The sequence below is a fragment of the Sinocyclocheilus rhinocerous genome, unplaced genomic scaffold, assembly GCF_001515625.1.
Source record: "Sinocyclocheilus rhinocerous isolate Xijiao unplaced genomic scaffold, SAMN03320098_v1.1 scaffold1841, whole genome shotgun sequence".
NCBI lineage: Eukaryota > Metazoa > Chordata > Actinopteri > Cypriniformes > Cyprinidae > Sinocyclocheilus > Sinocyclocheilus rhinocerous.
This window is the reverse complement of record NW_015666172.1, coordinates 225,809-244,699: the sequence shown is the minus strand read 5'-3', so window position 1 is coordinate 244,699 and position 18,891 is coordinate 225,809. Positions and strand designations below refer to the sequence as shown.

Here is an 18,891-nt window from a genome sequence, read left to right as displayed (position 1 = left end):
TCATATTAAGCTGTTTTCTTGCAGCTTCATTGAGTATTTTCTTTCTGCAGGCTTGCAAGTTCCAGTAAAATGTTTTTGGTTCGCTTATCAGAAAACTAGAAAAAGTATGTGGAGATGTTTCCTCAGCTGAAACTACAGCACCAAATGTTGCTTCTGTGAGGTGCTGTAATCACTTTGAGTTAACTTTCTATTTATTGTTTGTCAATAATTGTTTATTTGTACAGCATCATATCACCAATTTGCCTCATGAAGTGCTTGACACAGAAGAGCACCTCACAGGTGCAGCATGTTGCCCCCCATCGTAGCCTCTTTGCTTGTCTTTGATTAGCTAAAGTGTCATGTGAATAAATAGGCCAATCGTAAATGAGACTGCTTAGTGTGCCAAGATACATCCATCTCCTGGTAACTGTGGATCCTCGTGAAGACGTCTTAGTAGTGAGTTCACTGCAGCATACACATGTGAATGTGTTTAATAATTGGAAAATGTGTACAAACGCAAATCTTCCTGCTTGTGTTATGCTGTCAAGCTTTAAATATAATCTGCAAATACACATTGGAAGTCGAAATGCACACGCTTAGTCCCACCATAAGCCTACAGCATGCAGACACGCTCTCATCCTTTAGCAGGTCTCATAAATGTTGCAAACTTGCAACTGTACTGCAAATAATTTAAAAACACCTTTGATTAAGAAAAAGAAAGTGTTTTTGCAATACTGTTAAAATGTTCTGTCACAATGTGAATGTTGATCTAACAGTGATGTGGTGTCTAATTAAATCACATTGAGAATGTAAAGTATGTCATCTGTATTTGACTGTGCAGTGCGTTTTATCCATTCACGTGTTGTTGATACCAAGATGGTGGAAACCTGGACTCCCAGAATATTTGAATTTCTAGAAATCGTAATTGTTCAACTGGATGCACAACTGTCTTCTGGAGCTTAGATGGATGACAAAAGTTTTTTTAGATTTACTTTTAAGTTGCAGAAGGTTCAGGCGGTCTTGAGATCAACTGTCTGTATGTTCGGAATGTGTGTGTGTTTTCAAGGAAATGCAAGTTTGTATTTTTTTTCCAGACAGATGAAACATAAGAACCCTTTAATATTTAAAAGTAGCATCAAAATTAAAGCAATACTTTACTTTTTGTGACTATACCATTTCTGATGTAGCCAAATTCATTGAGACGTCTGCGGGATAGAGTATGTTTCATTTGTTCAGTTTAAATAAATAGGAGCTTAATATTTGTCCCTCCCCAAACTGCTAGGTTGTTAGCAAGCAAAATGTTGCTGTTATGCCTTAAACAGGTTTGCCTGAATTATGTTTTACAGTGATTTTGCTTGGCATTATGAAAGGTTGTTTGAGTCTGTGTGTGTTGGAGGACAGGCTGAAAATAAGGATTGTCACAACTGTTGATCATGATAAACGTAATACTGATGGTACATAATAAATTGCTTGATTTGAAATCTTATTTGTGCCTTGACATTATCAACTTGGTGTCCAGTTATCATTTTGTAAATTTTAAGTCGCCATGAAATTAAAATTGAAGTTGTTTGGCTTTTAGTAGGAATATGTTTGCCATAAGTTCATCTAGTGTGCTCCAAAACAATAACAAAATTTGCATTTACAAGATATAAGCATTCAAAACTTACAGTCTCTCACTTCTGCCAATATGAATCAACGATTTTGATGACATCACCCTGCACTTCAGCTTCTCATCAGATTTTCTGTCCAAATGCTCTCTAGAATCTGAAGCGCCCGGCCCCCTACACTATCAATACACACTGAAGCTGCGGCTGAAATCGGTCACTTGTTCACAGATTTAGTATTTTCTGTATGGTGAATGGCACGTAGTGCACTATATAGGAGATAGGGAACGATTCAGACAGTGTGTAATATCGTTACTTTTGTAATGCGTTACTCCCAACACTGTTTGTCAATAATGTCCAATGGGCCTTCAGCTAGGCACAGGTCATATTCAGGTTAGCAAAACAAATATCTCTGTAAATTGTTAAAAACAACACTATTTTCGGATAAGACAGAGATATTACTTATTGGACCAAAAGACAGTACACAGAATCTCTTGGATTACAATTTGCAACTAGACGGATGTACGGTTACTTCCTCTACAGTCAAAAATCTGGGTGTTATATTAGATAGCAACTTGTCTTTTGAAAATCATATTTCTCATGTTACAAAAACAGCATTCTTCCATCTTAGAAACATTGCCAAGTTACGAAATATGTTACCTGTTTCTGATGCAGAAAAGCTAGTTCATGCATTCATGACCTCTAGACTGGACTATTGTAATGCACTGCTAGGTGGTTGTCCTGCATCTTCAATAAACAAGCTACAGGTAGTCCAAAATGCAGCGGCTAGAGTCCTTACCAGGTCAAGAAAATATGATCATATTACCCCAGTTTTACAGTCTCTGCACTGGCTACCTGTTAAGTTCTGTATCAGTTACAAAATATTATTACTTGCCTATAAGGCCCTTAATGGGTTAGCTCCTGCGTACCTTACTAGTCTTTTACCACGCTACAATCCATCACGCTCCTTAAGGTCGCAAAACTCTGGACTTTTGGTAGTACCTAGGATAGCAAAGTCCACTAAAGGAGGTAGAGCTTTTTCGCATTTGGCTCCCAAACTTTGGAATAGCCTTACTGATAACGTTCGGGGTTCAGACACACTTTCTCTGTTTAAATCTAGATTAAAGATACATCTCTTTGGCCAAGCATTCAAATAATGCATCTCATAATCTTGTACTGCAGTTATATCTGCTCAAATGCACATTATTATTCCTTAGCTTGGGTTGAACAAATCATTTTTGATTGGTTGGAACAGCAGCTATGCTAATTATGTCTCTATTTGTTTCTGGCACGGGATTGACATCCCGTGGTAACTAGGAATTACACAAACTTCAGTCTGGATCCAGAACACCTGAGAAGAGATGATGCCAACCCCTCAGAGGACCTCAGATGATGCCAACCCTGAAACAACAAACTACCAAGTTTTGCTACAAGTTTGATTGCAACATATAATCATTGCTGTTCATCGTATGTTTGATTACGTAATTAACTGAATTTTACCATACATTTCTGCCATATGTACATCAATTTGACATAGTCACCACTGACAAACTACTGCTAAATATATTGTAAAAAAAATAATTTTCTGTAAAGCTGCTTTGCAACGATTTGTATCGTGAAAAGCGCTTTACAAATAAACTTGAATTGAATTAGGGGTTCGTTTCTGTTGTAGCATTTACCTTTCGGCACGCCACCTTTTGCCATGCTCATTACTCCGACCTGCAGCTACCCGTCTCAGCAGAAGAGATAGCATAGTGCCATTCACCAATATAAAACACACTTATCAAACTACACATCCTCAGCATGATTATGATCAGTGTTTTGCTTTAGTAACAGCTTCACATGGAGTCTAATCTATTAGACTGTGGCTGTCATAAGCTGTCAAATGCGGCCTTTTCCGAGCTCAACAACTCTGGCCTGAGCTGATATAAATTAAACTATAGCTTGTTTGCAATCACGTGATTCTGATGACGCGCAAAATTCAGATGGAGGGCAGGAAGTGAAAAGCAGAATGGATGAGGAGGAGGAACGTCCGTACCGTACTGGTTTAGACACTATTACAAGAGAAAGGTATAAACAGAAAATCATGACATATGTTGGACGTGATCCCTATGTTATGAAGAGGAGCGATTTTTCAACTAAATTGAAATACTTGCCTGCCATCGAGGCGGTGGATATAGGCTAAGCAATTGCCTACCTGAACTAACCCTGATTGCAAACAAGCTATTTCGAAAGTGAATCCCGCATTTATATGAGGGATGCGGGATATGTCACTCCTGAAACTTTGCTGTATGTACAGGGTATGTGGCCATTGGTCCTGTTAGCAGCACGTAAAACAAAACTTTTATTCAAATTCTGAATTGATTATAGCCTAGAAAGCGAGCAAATAGCACTTCCATATAATCACTAAAAAGCAGTCACTAACTTCAATTTATCGCAATCTCACAATGTTCCGGTATAATCAATGAAGCTCTCTAAACTGCACACATAATATCTTATTTACATCATGTGGCGTTTAGCATTGAGTGAATTCTGACTCATGCTAAATGTGTGAGAGTTGGCAACCCTGTATCTATTTATATATCTCTTAAGATATTATTAATATCTTAATATATTATTATATCTTACCTATTTGCACACAAAAGCATTATCCGACTTGGTTCCTCCCGACCGCAGGCGCAGGTTTACAAGACTTTTCTATTTTGTGCGTTTTTCAGTCAATTTCTTGCCTTTTCCCCCCTTATGAACAACAAATTTTCATACACAATAAAAGCTCCTTGTGGTTTCTTGGTTTGACCGATTTGAGCATCCATAAACAACTCAAAACACAAGCATTTTGAGTTTCTAGCGATTCCTATTTAGAAAAATCACTTCCTGCCCTACAGCTGCATTTCGCGCCACAGCAATGACGTCATGTGCAAACAACCTATAGAGACAGAGCGACACGCGTCATAATCTAAAAACCACGCCCACCGGGGGGGGAAACAATCCAACGCTCTCCATTGACTTATTGCGGGAAGCTGCCTCCTTGTCATTTCTGACGTATAACAAAAAACAGAGCAATGCCTAAAAGCTGCTATGTGACCCAGAACTACGCTTTTATAAGCTGTCGACCTAAAAAACGAGCGTTTAGGACACAAAAGTAGAGCTCAACGTGTCATATTACTCTGAGAACTGCGCCCACTGGAGGGAAACGTAATCGGCGACAAGACCATTCATTATTTTTAACCATGTCAAAGGATTATTTCACCACCCTATGTGAATCTGAGAGGAGGAGATATATTAAGAAACTAAATTTTATTGGTCTAAGTCAGTGCCCCATTTCCTAACCTTCCTTTTGTTTGAGAAATGATCCAACTGAACGGCCCAACATGAAATACCCCGACATCTACAACTATTTGTGTCCTAAATGCTTCTTTTTTTGGCGGGTCGACAGCTTATAAAAATGTAGTTCTGGGTTTGTTTACTGTACGGTGTGGGCATGGCCTAAATGCGCTCTGTCTCTATTGGCTATTTTAAAGGGAGGCGGGGCTGCTCGATATCTCCTGCCATATCTTCCTGTTTCAGTTGAAATGACGTTACCACATAGAATACGTTGCGCGTTTCAAGGCACTTCAGTGGACCTTTAAAGGGGTCATGTGATGCGATTTCAATTTTTCTTTTCTCTTTGAAGTGTTACAAGCTCTTGGTGCATAAAGAAGGTCTGTAAAGTTGCAAAGACTAAAGTCTCAAATCCAAAGAGATATTCTTTATAAAAGTTAAGAGTAAGGCCGCCGTGTGATGCTGTGTGTTTCGTTGTGAAAGCAAAACTACTTTGTTTGGCCTTCCAAAAGAGGACACGACTAGAAATCCCCTGATGTACAGAATGTGGAAAATAACGTGTTTTTTTAACCTTAAACCGCATAAACACCTTTCATTACACCAAATACACAAAATAATGTTCTTTTTAGCAACATCATATGACCCCTTTAAATGCTTATTTAGTACTTTGTTGTGTAAAAATGTCTTTTGACAGTCTGATCAAATGAAAAAGATACTTTCATTCGTCAAACTGCAAGTGGAAGATCAAGTCAAATGCATCTGACCTTCCCATTGCAGTGTTTCCCACAAATTGAATGTTATGCTATCTGGACATGGTTACAGGTTTTATCTCACATTTTAAAGTTTTTAATTGGTAAACAGCCCTTGTGTGTAGAGCTGCTATGTCACCGATTAAGTTTATTGTTTTTAATTCTAAAGAACGTGTTAAAGTTATATGGGTCAACATACCTGGAACAACAGCAGTGGTGAAAACAAATCCACGCCATTGATCATCCAATCTGAACCAAGAACTGAACCTAGTGTTTGGCACACAGGTTGTATTATGCCGCCATGCGGGCAGTGCTGGTATTACAAGTTTCTTAATAGTTCGGTTTAAAATTTATTTTCTCACTTGTAAGAACTTTTCTCTTTAAATCCTTAGTCTGCAACGTCTATTTACATACAAAATGGTAAACAATTGTAAATAGAATCCTGTTATGAAAATGTCTCTCCCAGTCTCAGTCTGTCCCTCTCTCTCTTAATCCTGTCGTATTTAATTTGAGGTGAAGTAGATTTAAACCACACGTTAGAGAAAATCTCGGATTTAACAGTCACTCTGAATTGCGTCAGAGGCACAGCAAGCAGAAAAACTGCATGACCAAGACTGAGGGGAAAATCTGGTAAATCTAGTATTTTATCAGATCAGGGTGGAAAGTAATTTGCTTTTTGAGCTGTAAAGTTTGTTTTGGGTGCTGAGTTGTCAGGTACAAAACGCTCACAACACCTTTCTGTATTAAGTCATTGCAATTGTTACGACTTTACCTGCTGTTGTTTTTACAGGGTCTCGTGTTTAAACAGTAGGTAATGTTCGCAATTTGAAGATGAGATGAGAGAGGCTCGGTAAATCTCTGTAAACCGCTTGATACCGCTTCAAGCCCGGCGGATCAAACCGATATCCGCTGCTGTATAATGAGGCGTCACGACTAATGACTGGCGCGTTTTCACTTTGACCGAGTGTAAATAAATGCTCGACTGATGTCTGCTAGTGTGCGTTTAATGACAGTCCCTGGCAAACAAGCACTGTATATAAATCATATATACTTTGGGACGCAGCTCGTGAGTTTCTGTCGGTTGTAGGTGTAGAAAGAATTGGATCCACAAAAAAATAAAGAAATACAATTAAAATAAAAGCGCTCGTGAAAGACGAGTCATCTGTATTTTTTCAATATTTAGGAGTACACTAGCGAATATATGTTTAAAAATGATTTTACGAAATATATAGGCCTGTATTTTAGAGCCGCCAAAGTTTGTATTATCTTAAAGGGATAGTTCCCCAAAATTAAAATTGTCATCGTATACTCACCCTCCTGTTGTTCCAAACCCTAATGAGTTTCTTCTGTTGAACAAACACATACAAAGATATTTTGAAGAACGTGGGTAACCAAACAGTTTATATGGTAGCCATTGACTTCCATAGCATTTTTTTTTCCTTCAAAACTTTGTAAGTCAATGGCTACCAGCAACTATTTGGTTAACCATTCTTCAAAACATCTTATATTGTGTTAAGCAGAAGAAAGAAACTTTATTATTGCTGTATTTATTGTATTTTAGATCAAATAAATACAGTGAGCATGAGATACGTCTTTCAAAAGGCATCAGAAAAATCCAAAAAGTTTAACAAAAAGTTTGACCCCCCCCATCCCATCCCATCCCATCTCATCTCATCTCATCTCATCTCATCTTAGCATCTTAGCATCTTCCTTCAATTATCAGTTTACTTCCCGTCTGTACCCATGAACATGCTCACTTCTTTTTCCCCTCTGCCAGATGATGACTGAGATAGCAAAGACACAGGCTGATTCGGTGGTGTCCAGTGTGGAGTCCATGTTGGCGGATGCTGCCCGAATACAAATACAGTGCAAGGAGCGCAGCACGAAGCTGGCTGCAGCCTCAGTGGAGCTGCACGAGGAGACCCAGAGCCTGTGGGAGCACTGTGAGTCCACACAGCTGGACATGGCCCGCCTCCGACGGATGCTAGACGAGCTACTGGATACAAAGCATGCTTTTGAGGCCCGTGAGAGACAGACCCGAAAACTTAGCAAGCAGCTTTAAAGAAAGAGTACCATTTTAATAGACATACAGATTAGAATCGTCAGAAAGCGAATGCATGAGAGAGTAGGCTACAATGTAAAAAGTTATTTATATAATTCCAAAGTATATAAATAAAGTTTCATTATGAGCAAACATGCAGTCCTCTAATGATTCTGCAAGCTTTCCTTAATGAATTTTTGCTTCTCAAGACATTTATTGATGGACTGGAGTTGTGTGGATTATTCTGAGGTTTTATCTTTTTTGACTTTTATTCTGACTTTTATTCATTCACTGCAGGAAAACTACTGGTGAGCAAGTAATGTAATGCAAAATTTCTCCATATCTGTTCGGATGTGGAAACAAACTCATGTACATCTTGCCTGAAATTGTATGGAAAAGGGTGCCATTGTTTCTCTGGGCTTGTTTTTTTTTAAATTATTGTTATTCATATACTTGTTTCATATAGCAGCCGAATTAAATCCCTGGGCATAAAATACCATACACTTTAAATTAAAAATATAAAATAATTCATCATGCACCTTTAATACATAGACATATTGTGAGACCATAAGCACTTGGTTGATTTAATTGCTTTATGTTCACATAGCCATAAACTCTGACATAGTGGGTTATACAACAGATTTAGTATTCATAAAAAAAAAAGTGCATAATCCATAACCAGCAGATCTAAAACAATAGTAGTAAGTTAAATGAAAAAAGTTGCACGAAAAGAGGAGGAGAAATGTTTTGATGATGATGAAGCATTTAGTGGACACTGGACAAGGACACTGTGTTTCTGAGGACTTTAGTGCTGTGGGCAGCACCTCAGATTTGGCACTTCGCCTGTGGAAAGCAGATACCATCACAGGCCAAATTATGGATTTATGTCCCTGTCATCCCAAACACACACACACTCCTACCTCCCATGGCTGTGTGCAGGAAAAAGCCATTAAAAAAATGACACATCTACCGGGCACAAGATTAATAGCCAAACACTCTCGGAAAGACACTCTCAAGCAGTTTTGCCCATGTTAAGGACGGCAAGGACTATGAGTAGGAGAAATGTGAAATTAGGGGGGAAAACACTTATGGGACATTCCTGGCCCACAAAATAGGCATAGGAGCACTGTCCAATGGGATTTACAGAGTAATTCATATAAACAGACAGCAGAGGGCAAAAATGTTGTACATTGATATAGAGCAGGTTTTACTTAAGAAAGGTTAAAAGTTACACTACAGTGGTTAACTTGGTTTGACTCCAGGTCAACAAGGTTCAATTTAATGGTTGTTGTTATTATACAAAAGTCTTTAAATTGACTTATGTACTCATGAAGTGTTTTAGCCAGAGAGTCATTGTGTAGAAATATAAAGCCTTTTTTTTTTTAGATTTGAGTATCAGCTCCTCAAGTTAATTTTTTTATATTGTTTTACCGCTTATAAAAACACTGACAATGCTGTCAGATTTGATCTCTTTACATAAAGCTGTGTCTCAATCAGTTCAGGTCACACCACCAATCTGGCAACCGCACACTATCACCTGCCAGGTCTGTGCTGCCAGCCACAGATCAGTAACCATGGCAACCAACCCTTGGCAATGCTAGTGAACAAAATCAAGACCGTATACTGGCGCTGCCAAAATCCTCTCGGCTCAGCTAGCCAACTGCTAGCCAGCAGTGCGATTGTCAATGTGAGTGTATGTATGTGTGAGTGAGTGCGTTCAGGCGGCACATAGACTGCTTTAGTGTGGAGCGACATAGATTAGCTGTGTCTCTGTTCACTAAGACTGTCCTGGGTGGTTGAAGAAGGGCTCAGTTTCAGAAGGGGTCGCTGATGGGTCCTCTCCTACTGTCCGGATTTCGGACCCTTTGTTACGCTGGAGCAGGACCAGAACTGCTATGATCAACCAAAAGAAGAAATTCACCCATACTGCTGTCTGAGAGAGAGAAAAACAAAAGTTTCTTAAAGATGATGTCCAAAATAAATAAATAAACAAATAATAAAAAATGATATTTGTAGGGCATTGTAACTGGAGACATGGCTATTTAAAAAATTTTTTTTACAAATAAATAAATAACCAATAATAAAATCATTTCATGATAAGGTATTTTATCTAGCTTTTCTCTATATTTTATCCTATTGATCTTTTTTTTTATAAGATATTTTGTTTTTTAAAATGTCATCTCTCAAATTTTACTTTATTTTATTTTTTTAAAGAATGATTTCTGAAGTATGTAACACTACGGACTACAGTATTGTCTGCTAAAAAAAACTTTGATTTGCCATCATAGGAATAAATAAAATTTTTAAGTATATTAAAATAGAAGACAGTTATTTTAAATTGTAACAATGTGTCACAATATAACTGTTTTTACTGTATTTCTAAATCAAATAAATGCAGCTTTTTGACCAGTAGTGTGTAATATATAATATTTTTAGCTATTGCCAAAGCAACAATTTTTTAATCAGTTAAACTTAATATACTAAGACAACTAAAACTGAAATAAAAATTATTCAAAAACTAGATATATTAAAAAGACATTTTACCAAAAAAAAAAACTAATAAAAATGGCAAAACACAGAACAAAATTCCTAATTTAAAAATAAACAGACAATACAAAAATAAAAACGAAGTAATTCAAAATACATATGAAAAGCGATTACAGTATCTATTGTGTTTGTGATCAAAGGAGTTTGTAGCTGCAGTACCTCTGCACTGTGAAGTCTGGAGTAGAACTGGCTCCCATTTATAGGGCTCATCCAAGGCTTATTTTGCCCTTCTTCACACCTGCAAATGCACAAAACAGTGTAGATACACTCATGAGTCCCACAAGTCATTTATGGTTATCATCATGTTCAATACTGTCTGCCTGCAATAATCAAAAGCTATTACAGAGGTCTCTCTTTCTCACACTTACCTGCTTATATTTTTCACTGTATGAAGCACTGAGTCACACAGTCTGTCTCGGCCGATTTTCAGGATGCATCCCGTCACCAAGAGGAAGAAGAGGAAGACTCCAGACAAGCCAAGAGTAAAATTCATCCATAATTTCTCTCTAATATCAGACAACATTGCAATGTTTGCATTACATTTTAGAAAAAATAATATTGTTGCTATTATTACATTTTTTTTATCTTAATGTTTTTAACTATTTGTATGAGTATTCCTAGTAACTTACAGATTAACAGTTTTAGTGAAACTCTGACAGTACAAGGACTGCTGTAACATCTTTTACTGGATTTTAAATTAGTTTTTTTTTTACATTTAATAATGGTGCATTGAGGGGATGCTGATCATTTTGTTTATATCAGTGTATTAACAGCTTGTTATTAATACACTACCATTTAACTGTAGTTAATATGTTTTGTAGTTAATTTTTGCTCACCAAGGCTGCATTTATTTGATTAACCTACAGTAAAAATAGAAATACTCTGTAATATTATTACATTATTACAATAAAGTGTTTTCTATTATATTTAGATTTCCTTCAGAAATCATTCTAATATGCTGATTTGGTGTTTAAAAACCATTTCTTATTAACATCAAATCTGAAAACATTTGTGCTGCTTAATATTTAACCATAACCATGATACTTTTTTTCAGGATTCTTTGATGAATAGGAAGTTCAGAAATGAAATGATGAAATAGATTTCATTTAAAAACTTTTGTAACATTATTTAAGTCGTTCCCATCCCTTTTGATCAATTTAATGCATCCTTACTTGATTAGAAGTGTAAACTTCTTTAAAAAAAAACCTCACTGACCCCAATGTCACATATCTAAATACTAACAACTTATTTTTATGAGTTCGCATCATATCCATTTAGAGTTCCACCTGCAATCCATTCATACTAGAGCACGGCATAACAGGAAACAGAAACGGGGGTACCTTCAGATAACCCCTGTTCTCATTCTTGAACCAAACACACGAGCACGTGATTGACTGGACATACCTTTTCACCTCTCCGTCAAAACAGGCGATGTAGATCCAGTAGAGAGTGAGTGAAAAGCAGAAGACGGCCACACACACAGAGATGGCTGACACAAAGTAACAAAGGGAGGGAGAACTGGATGAAAGCACAGCGATGGATGAGGAGTTCAGACGTACTGAACCATACAGCATGCACTTCCCATCAAAACTTCCCTGTTTAAGTGAAAAAAGAAAGAGAAATTTCTGGGTTACAAAAATGCATCTTGTTATGAGCAAGGTAAACACTTTTCATGAATAAGATATAACAGAGCTAAAGGTCCAAAAAAAAATAAAAATTTAAATGAGCGGTTTATATTTTTTTATTCATTTTCTATGGGGTAATAGATTTAAATTAAGTTACTCAATGTTTTACAACAATGGACTGAATATAAATCTAATCAATTGTCAAAATTATTATTATTATTATTTTTGGATGCAGTTGGTTAATTGTTGGTTCAATACCTCAAAGTCAAAAAGAAGTGGAATATAGACATTTGATGCATTTCAAAGATAATTCAAATGTTTAATTTTATGTTATATAATAGTTTATCAAACATATCTATTATCTAAAAAAAAAAGATTTGTGCCTATAAGCATTTTTTTAAACAGTACACCAAAGTATACATTTTCAGTGAAATGTGCCTGTGCTATATAAAGACCATCATCATACTGTTTTTTTCCCCATCCTTCAATCTTCTCCTTATGCTAGCAGGATGAAACCTGACTGAGGCTCCTTCAAACATTTTTTACACACTCTTTTTCTTCTCATCTGACTTTAATAAGCCAATTACTCTAGGGAGCAGATTCTCAGATGGTCACATGACAGAAAGAAGTGGAGAGAGTGGCCGAAGTGGAATATTTATTAGTTACTTCTCCTATCACACTTTCAGTTTCTCTTCACTTCCGGGTTTTACTTTTAAAACGTATTAGTTCTTCTACAGCATGGATAAATACACTTGACCTTTTTAAAAAACATTTCTGGTCTTATTTTCTTCAGTCACATGACTGTGACGATTTTGAGGGCAACTCGTGAGAGTACAAGCACAAAATACCTCCAGAGGGAAAGTTATGATTTTACATGTCGATATTGCTAGAGAAAACACCAAAACACATTCCATGCAAAGAACTGTGCTAAACAAAGTTGTAAACTGTAAACAATCTTTCAGCTAAAATTATCAAAGTTTGAAACTTGCATTTTGCATTTTGTTTCCGGGCGCAAAGCACCGTGTATCACCAAGGTAAAGTCGGTTATCGTATTCTGTATGAAATAACAAACAGCAGATACCTGTGAGATTGTAACAGAGGCGGCTGTGACGATCCCGCAGATAAAACAGCCACCATACAGCAGCAGCTCCAGCAGCAGAGGCCACGGAAGCGCCATAGCGTGTATGCGCGTGCAACAACGCTACAATGTCTTTAACCAGCTGCGGCGGCGCACATACACACTCATCCGCCCAAAGCGCATCATGAGTTAACGACGATCATGTGATCGCACAAAAGCTTCAACTGAACCACATTCCCTTGCATTTTTAAGTATAGCATCAAAATAGGTCACATTTATGATAATGACCATTCCACCTTATTTTAGTAAATACATAAATGTTTTGTTTTAAATGTTTTACCTACTTCTAACTAGATTTTAGTGTATAACTAGATAAACTGATTATATCAAGACCTTATTACTTGTAACTGAACTATTTTAGTTTCTGTTAAGATCAGTCCACACTAAAAAAAAAGCCCTTACTTTTCCAATAATTTGGCAAAACAAATCTAGAACTGACTATCTGTACGGACTGCAGTAGATGCTCATTCCACTGTAGACTGGTGGTAGCTGTCAGGTGTCTGCGCTTAGCTTCAAGGGTTAGTTCACCCAAAAATGAAAATTCTGTCATTAATTACTCACCCTCGTGTTGTTCCAAATCCGTAAGACCTTCGTTCATCTTCGGAACACAATTTAAGATATTTTTGATGAAATCTGAGGGCTCTCTGACCCTCCCATAGACAGCAAGGTAACTACCGCGTTCAAGGTCCAGAAAAGTAGTCCGTGTGACATCAGTGGTTCAACTGTAAAGTTACGAAGCTACGAGAATACTTTTTTGCTTAAAGAAAACAAAAATAACGACTTTATTCCACATTTTCGTCTCTACAGCGCCATAAAAGTCGTCATGACGCGAGCGTGTGGCGGTGCTGAACCAGATCCGGCGTAATGACGTCATCACGCCGGATCTGGGTCAGCGCTGGCGCCACCACACGCTCGCGTCATGGTACTGTCGTGAACGCGCGTCTACAAGTGACGCAATAGAGACGAAAATGTGGAATAAAGTCGTTATTTTTGTTTTCTTTTCGATTTCCGATCATCTTGGCACTTTACTGGACCTTGAACGTGGTAGTTACCTTGCTGCCTATGGGAGGGTCAGAGAGCCCTCAGATTTCATCAAAAATATCTTAAATTGTGTTCCGAAGATGACCGAAGGTCTTACGGGTTTGGAACAGGAGGGTGAGTAATTAATGACAGAATTTTAATTTTTACGTGAACTAACCCTTTCAGGGTAACTGTCACAATTTCATCATTTGAGAGCCAGGGTCTCCTTACTCTTCCACAGTAGAGCATATGAAATTTTCATGTTTAGGGTACTCAGCCAGTATGTCATGTAAGACTGCATACACATTTGACAATAATAATTTATACTATAGCACTAAATCATAGCGTTGACTGACAGCAAGGAGGGTTTGACTTATTTTATTACAGGATACCACAGGTTCACAGAAACTCAGCAACAGTAACAAGTAATATAAAAAAAAAATCAAAAGCCAAACAGGCCTGCATTTTCAGATAAATTAATAAGCATTAATGTAACACCGAATAAAATGAGACATTTTTTTTACATATAATCAAAACATTTTTCAGTGCTAACTGGAACAATGCTGGACTAAAGTAGAATTATCAGTCAGATAATGTTTAAACAAGTAATACGTTTGAGCATCATGATGATAATAATAAACCACTTATTCAGTGTTCTCGATCTTTACAGAACAATTTAGTATTTTCTTCTTGGTTCTTTGTCACTAATTGTTAACTGCTCTGTGCACACTCATGATTTCAATCCGTGCACGATGTTTTTATGTGGCTGTGCATGTGTGTGTGTGATAAACTCGATTTAACCCATCCGGTAAGTGTCCGTGGGGCAGCCGGGCAGACGGAAGCTGTCAGGCACCGGGCTGTCTAATTTACAGATGATCTTGTAGATGGCCTTCTTCCAACACGGATCAGCATCCCGACCACTCTGTATGGCAGAGAAAAACTCCCTCAGGGCCACCTCAGATATTTCCACAAACCTCTCTGGAACCTGGAAAATGGGCATGATGTTTTTACACATAACTGAACGGTTACACGCACCACTCAAGCCTTTACACATGTGCACATGCACACACTGACCTGGTAATCATTACTCTTATTGTAGTGCATGTTGAGAATGCGGTAAAGCTCAGTGTCTCTGCCCAGGTGGAGTGCTCTTTCCCTGGCAGATGCAAGCCCCTCTCTGGCTGCCTGACGGGCAAAGCGCTCCATCTGGATATAGAAGAACTCCCGGAAGTTACTGAACCACTTAATCAGCTGGGAATTGACACAGCGATTGAACTGTGTAGAGAAAAACAGAAATGCCAAGTTAAATCCGGCATAATATCAATCAAGATACCAATACAGCTTTATTATAATACACTACATGTAATGTCAATACAAATTCCATTGATATTCATTCATTATAAATGTAGTGACATTTTTCTGACTGTTCTAATTGATTCAAACCGTTTCAAAAGGAAACCATGCCACACTGCTGTATATAGGTCAGCGTAAATTCATTCAATAAGTTATTAGCCCATATAATTTGTGCAGGTTATGCACACACGGCTATACTATTTTATGTTCAGGATATGAATGATACTCACTTTGACATCAGGGAAATATGTCTTGAGTGTGCTGGAGCTGGGGTAGCGTGTGTAGAAGAACATGAGTTTGGCTTTCTTCAGGTGGCACGGAGAGAGACCTTCCTGAGAGTGTAGATGGTTAAGGAATATTTGGTACAAATAAACAAACAAACAAATAAATACATGAAATATATACTACCGTTCAAAAGTTTGGGGTCAGCAAGTTTTTTATTATCATTATTAATTTTGAAGTAAGTCTCTCATGCTCACCAAGGTTATTAAATAAAAAATACTGCAGTCTTCAGTGTCACATGATCATCATCATTCTAATATACTGATTTGCTGCTCAAGAAACATTTCTTAACATTATCAGTGTTGAAAACTGTTGTGCTGCTTAATATTTTTGTGGAAACTGTGATATGTTTTTCTTCAGGATTCCTTGATGAATAGAAAGTTCAAAAGAACGGCATTTATTTGAAAAATTGAATGACATTATAAATGTCTTCACTGTCAATTTAATACATCCTTGCTGAATAAAACTACTGATTTCTTAAAAAAAAAAAATCTTACTGACCCCAAGCTTTTGCACAGTAGTGTACATATATTTATATATGTGTATCTATTGTCATCATTTTTATAAAAGGATATTGACCCAGCAGCAAGATAGAGTGCTGCATCTCCTCCATCTACCACTCCTGCTCCGCCTCCTCTCATCCCCCCTTCCCTCGCTCTATCTGACGGAGAGGGTTCTAGCTGGCCCAGCAAAGAGATGGGTGGGAACGCAGAGTTGTGTGAACGGAAGTCCATGAAAGATTCAGACAGGCAGTCCTTATGAAGAGGGAAACTGGAGAGGGAGCGGGCAAAGAGATTCTGCATGGTGTAGTGAAGAAGGGGCAGGGGAACGGGGTTGTCTGGGGGATAGGAGGGCAGGAAGTGGTCTTTCCTCCTAGGGGGTAAAAGTGCCGGGAGAGGAGGCTGGGGTAGTGGAGTGAGGCTGGGATTTGCTTGAGGGAGGAGGAGGTCCTTGGGCACACTCTGAGCAATAGGGGCCCTTTTGTCTTGAGGACTCTTTGTGAGAAGCGGCAATGCTTCCACCTGCTCTGCCGGATGAGGTCTCGACCTCTGGTCTGGGTTTAGATCCAACGTCATGCTGGTTTCTTGGGGAACACTGGCCATTGTGACTGCTGAGGGGTCGGTTTCGGCATAGAGACGGACAACTCTGTCGATAACTTGAGCCACAACATTTGCCAGCTCCTGTTTTAGAGCTTGAGCAAACTTCTGCCCTCCTTCTGCGCTCTCCCACTCACCTCTGACCAGGCTGCATCCCAGCCACACTTGATCACCATTTAACTCCAAATCCAGGTCCACGGAGGTCTCTGGAAATATCCCAGCATTCCCATTGGTTTCATTGGGTTTCTTAGACGAACAGCGCGGAGGAGAAAAACCACTGCCAGTGAGCGGATCATCGCTGTCGGAAAACATCTCCGCAACCTCATCGAGATTGATCAGCCCGTTCTCTTGTTCTTCCTCTCCTCCTTTCTCGTCATCCGCCTGCCCTCCGTACACTTTCCACACCTTGCGTTGGAGTTCTAGAAGTTTCCCTCTGGTTTCCTCCAGCTGAAGCTTCAGTTCTTGCCGCTGTCGCTTCCTACCTTCCCTGCTTTCCCTCCTGTTCCCTTGTTCTGCTCCCCTCCTCTTGTCCATTCTAACCGAAGCAGTACTCTTCCTCCCCCTCTTGCCTTCTCTCCTCATTTCTTCTTCGCTTCTAGCTGCCGAGTCCATCCTGAGTCTCTTGACTCTAGAAAAATCCTGTCCCCAGTCTCCAGGCTCAGGAGCCGAACCTTGTCCCCGTTCTCCCGGACAGCGCTGCAATGATGGCGTAGCCCCAACGGAAAACTCTCTCTTCCCAAACACATCCTCCTCACTTACATCATCATCTACCAGAAGCCCAGGGAACAAGCCCTGACGCTGTCGGAAACTACCCCACCTTTGGGACATGCTGTTGGGGTGCATGAGAGGGGAGAAGAGCGGGTGGGAAGACAGGCTGCCGGAGGAAAATCTGTGGTTTGAGGGGTTGGAATCTGGCAGGCTGCGATACAGTTCGAAGGGACACATCTGGGAGGGCTGCTGATGAAATCGATCCGAAGGGGAATCCATTACCCCCTTTTCTGTTCTAATCTGGTTTCCGGATCTTTAAAGAGAGCACAATTTGCTTTAAATTAATGCATAATGGCAGACAAAAAATGCAGCTATTTGGATCGGTTTAAAAATGGTTCATAATCCTCTCATTGTTATCGGCATCATCATCGCCTCTTTTTTTCCTCTCTGCATGTGTGCGTTATCTATCCGCTGACAGCTCTACCCTGTGTTTGTTCAGACTGTTGACTCTATTGCTCTCATCCTTCTTTTTCTCTCTCCCACACACATACTCAGCACAACACAAATATATGGATGGTGAGACAGTAAATATTTTAATGAGATTACCATAGTCCCAAAGCTCTAAATCTGAACTTTTACTTAATTCATACCTTGTAGTACTAAATAGTTTCGTTTATTTATAGATAGATAGATAGATAGATAGAATAAAACCTCATTTATCCTAAAATCAGATTAATAGAAATTACTCTCCTAAATTGACGTTTATGCCTTTCCCTCATTGACACAAATGCCACAGATGTCATCAGATTACTGCTCGAATATAAAGCCGTTTAACTGCCATGAAAAAAGTAACAGATGGAAGGACAACACCCTCACGGATAAATTATAGAAAATGATTTGCGTTAATTACTGACATACGAACCAACTCGCCGTAAATAATATCGCAGAGTTCACATCAAAGTTTTCTTCTCTTTATGAAGACGGATATCGCTCCTGCTCGAATAGCGGTGCAGAGCGCACGAGCGGACATTTGTAAACTCTGTGCGCGCGTGTCGCAGATTCATTAACAGATAATGATGAGGCGCATTTGACAAGGACAAACAAATACGCAGACGTCCCAAAAGGTAAAAAAGGAATTAAAAAAAATATCTAAAAACTTACAAAATAGTCAGTCAGAAAGCATCCCCCGGTCGGTCGCTTTCCTGTCGTGTTATATGTCGGTCTTGTCGAGGTGTCCGCTGGTCACCGGCAGCATCAGCGTTAAAAGCGCCACCGAGTTTCCTGTTATTGCTGTCGCTCCTGTCTCGCGCTGTCCATCTCTCATCCTCACGCACTCTATCGCGTGGTGATCAGCCAGTAGGCGTCTAGGCTTGAGGGAGGGATGTCCGCTGCTCCGTTGCGCGCGCGCACACACACACACACACAGT

At 38.9% G+C, this 18,891-nt stretch overlaps 2 protein-coding genes across 2 annotated transcripts; both read right to left on the bottom strand.

The window, feature by feature from the left end:
• Window positions 1-8,264: 8,264 nt before the first annotated feature.
• On the bottom strand, window positions 8,265-13,046 carry tmem179ba (transmembrane protein 179Ba). The gene is made up of 5 exons (XM_016543162.1): window positions 12,948-13,046; window positions 11,646-11,836; window positions 10,610-10,747; window positions 10,401-10,479; window positions 8,265-9,627 (listed from the first exon to the last, which is right to left on the bottom strand). The coding sequence occupies exons 1-5, from the start codon at window positions 13,041-13,043 to the stop codon at window positions 9,472-9,474; spliced, it is 660 nt and encodes a 219-aa protein (XP_016398648.1). The 5' UTR covers window positions 13,044-13,046; the 3' UTR covers window positions 8,265-9,471.
• A 1,348-nt stretch (window positions 13,047-14,394) lies between these two features.
• On the bottom strand, window positions 14,395-18,883 carry prox3 (prospero homeobox 3). The gene is made up of 5 exons (XM_016543149.1): window positions 18,626-18,883; window positions 16,235-17,777; window positions 15,608-15,715; window positions 15,099-15,299; window positions 14,395-15,009 (listed from the first exon to the last, which is right to left on the bottom strand). Exons 2-5 carry the CDS (start codon window positions 17,741-17,743, stop codon window positions 14,821-14,823), a joined length of 2,007 nt encoding a protein of 668 aa, XP_016398635.1. The 5' UTR covers window positions 17,744-17,777; window positions 18,626-18,883; the 3' UTR covers window positions 14,395-14,820.
• Window positions 18,884-18,891: the final 8 nt, after the last annotated feature.

Excerpts from the sequence above, each read along its gene's own strand:
- tmem179ba (XM_016543162.1), bottom strand. The coding sequence starts at position 13,043 with ATGGCGCTTCCGTGGCCTCTGCTGCTGGAGCTGCTGCTGTATGGTGGC. Across the intron at positions 11,837-12,947 it reads CCTCTGTTACAATCTCACAG|GGAAGTTTTGATGGGAAGTG; the intron begins GTATCTGCTGTT and ends TCACTTAAACAG. Across the intron at positions 9,628-10,400 it reads CCAGACTTCACAGTGCAGAG|ACAGCAGTATGGGTGAATTT; the intron begins GTACTGCAGCTA and ends TCTCTCTCTCAG.
- prox3 (XM_016543149.1), bottom strand. The coding sequence starts at position 17,743 with ATGGATTCCCCTTCGGATCGATTTCATCAGCAGCCCTCCCAGATGTGT. Across the intron at positions 15,716-16,234 it reads TCTATCTTGCTGCTGGGTCA|TCTCAGGAAGGTCTCTCTCC; the intron begins ATATCCTTTTAT and ends AACCATCTACAC. Across the intron at positions 15,010-15,098 it reads ATAAGAGTAATGATTACCAG|GTTCCAGAGAGGTTTGTGGA; the intron begins GTCAGTGTGTGC and ends CCCATTTTCCAG.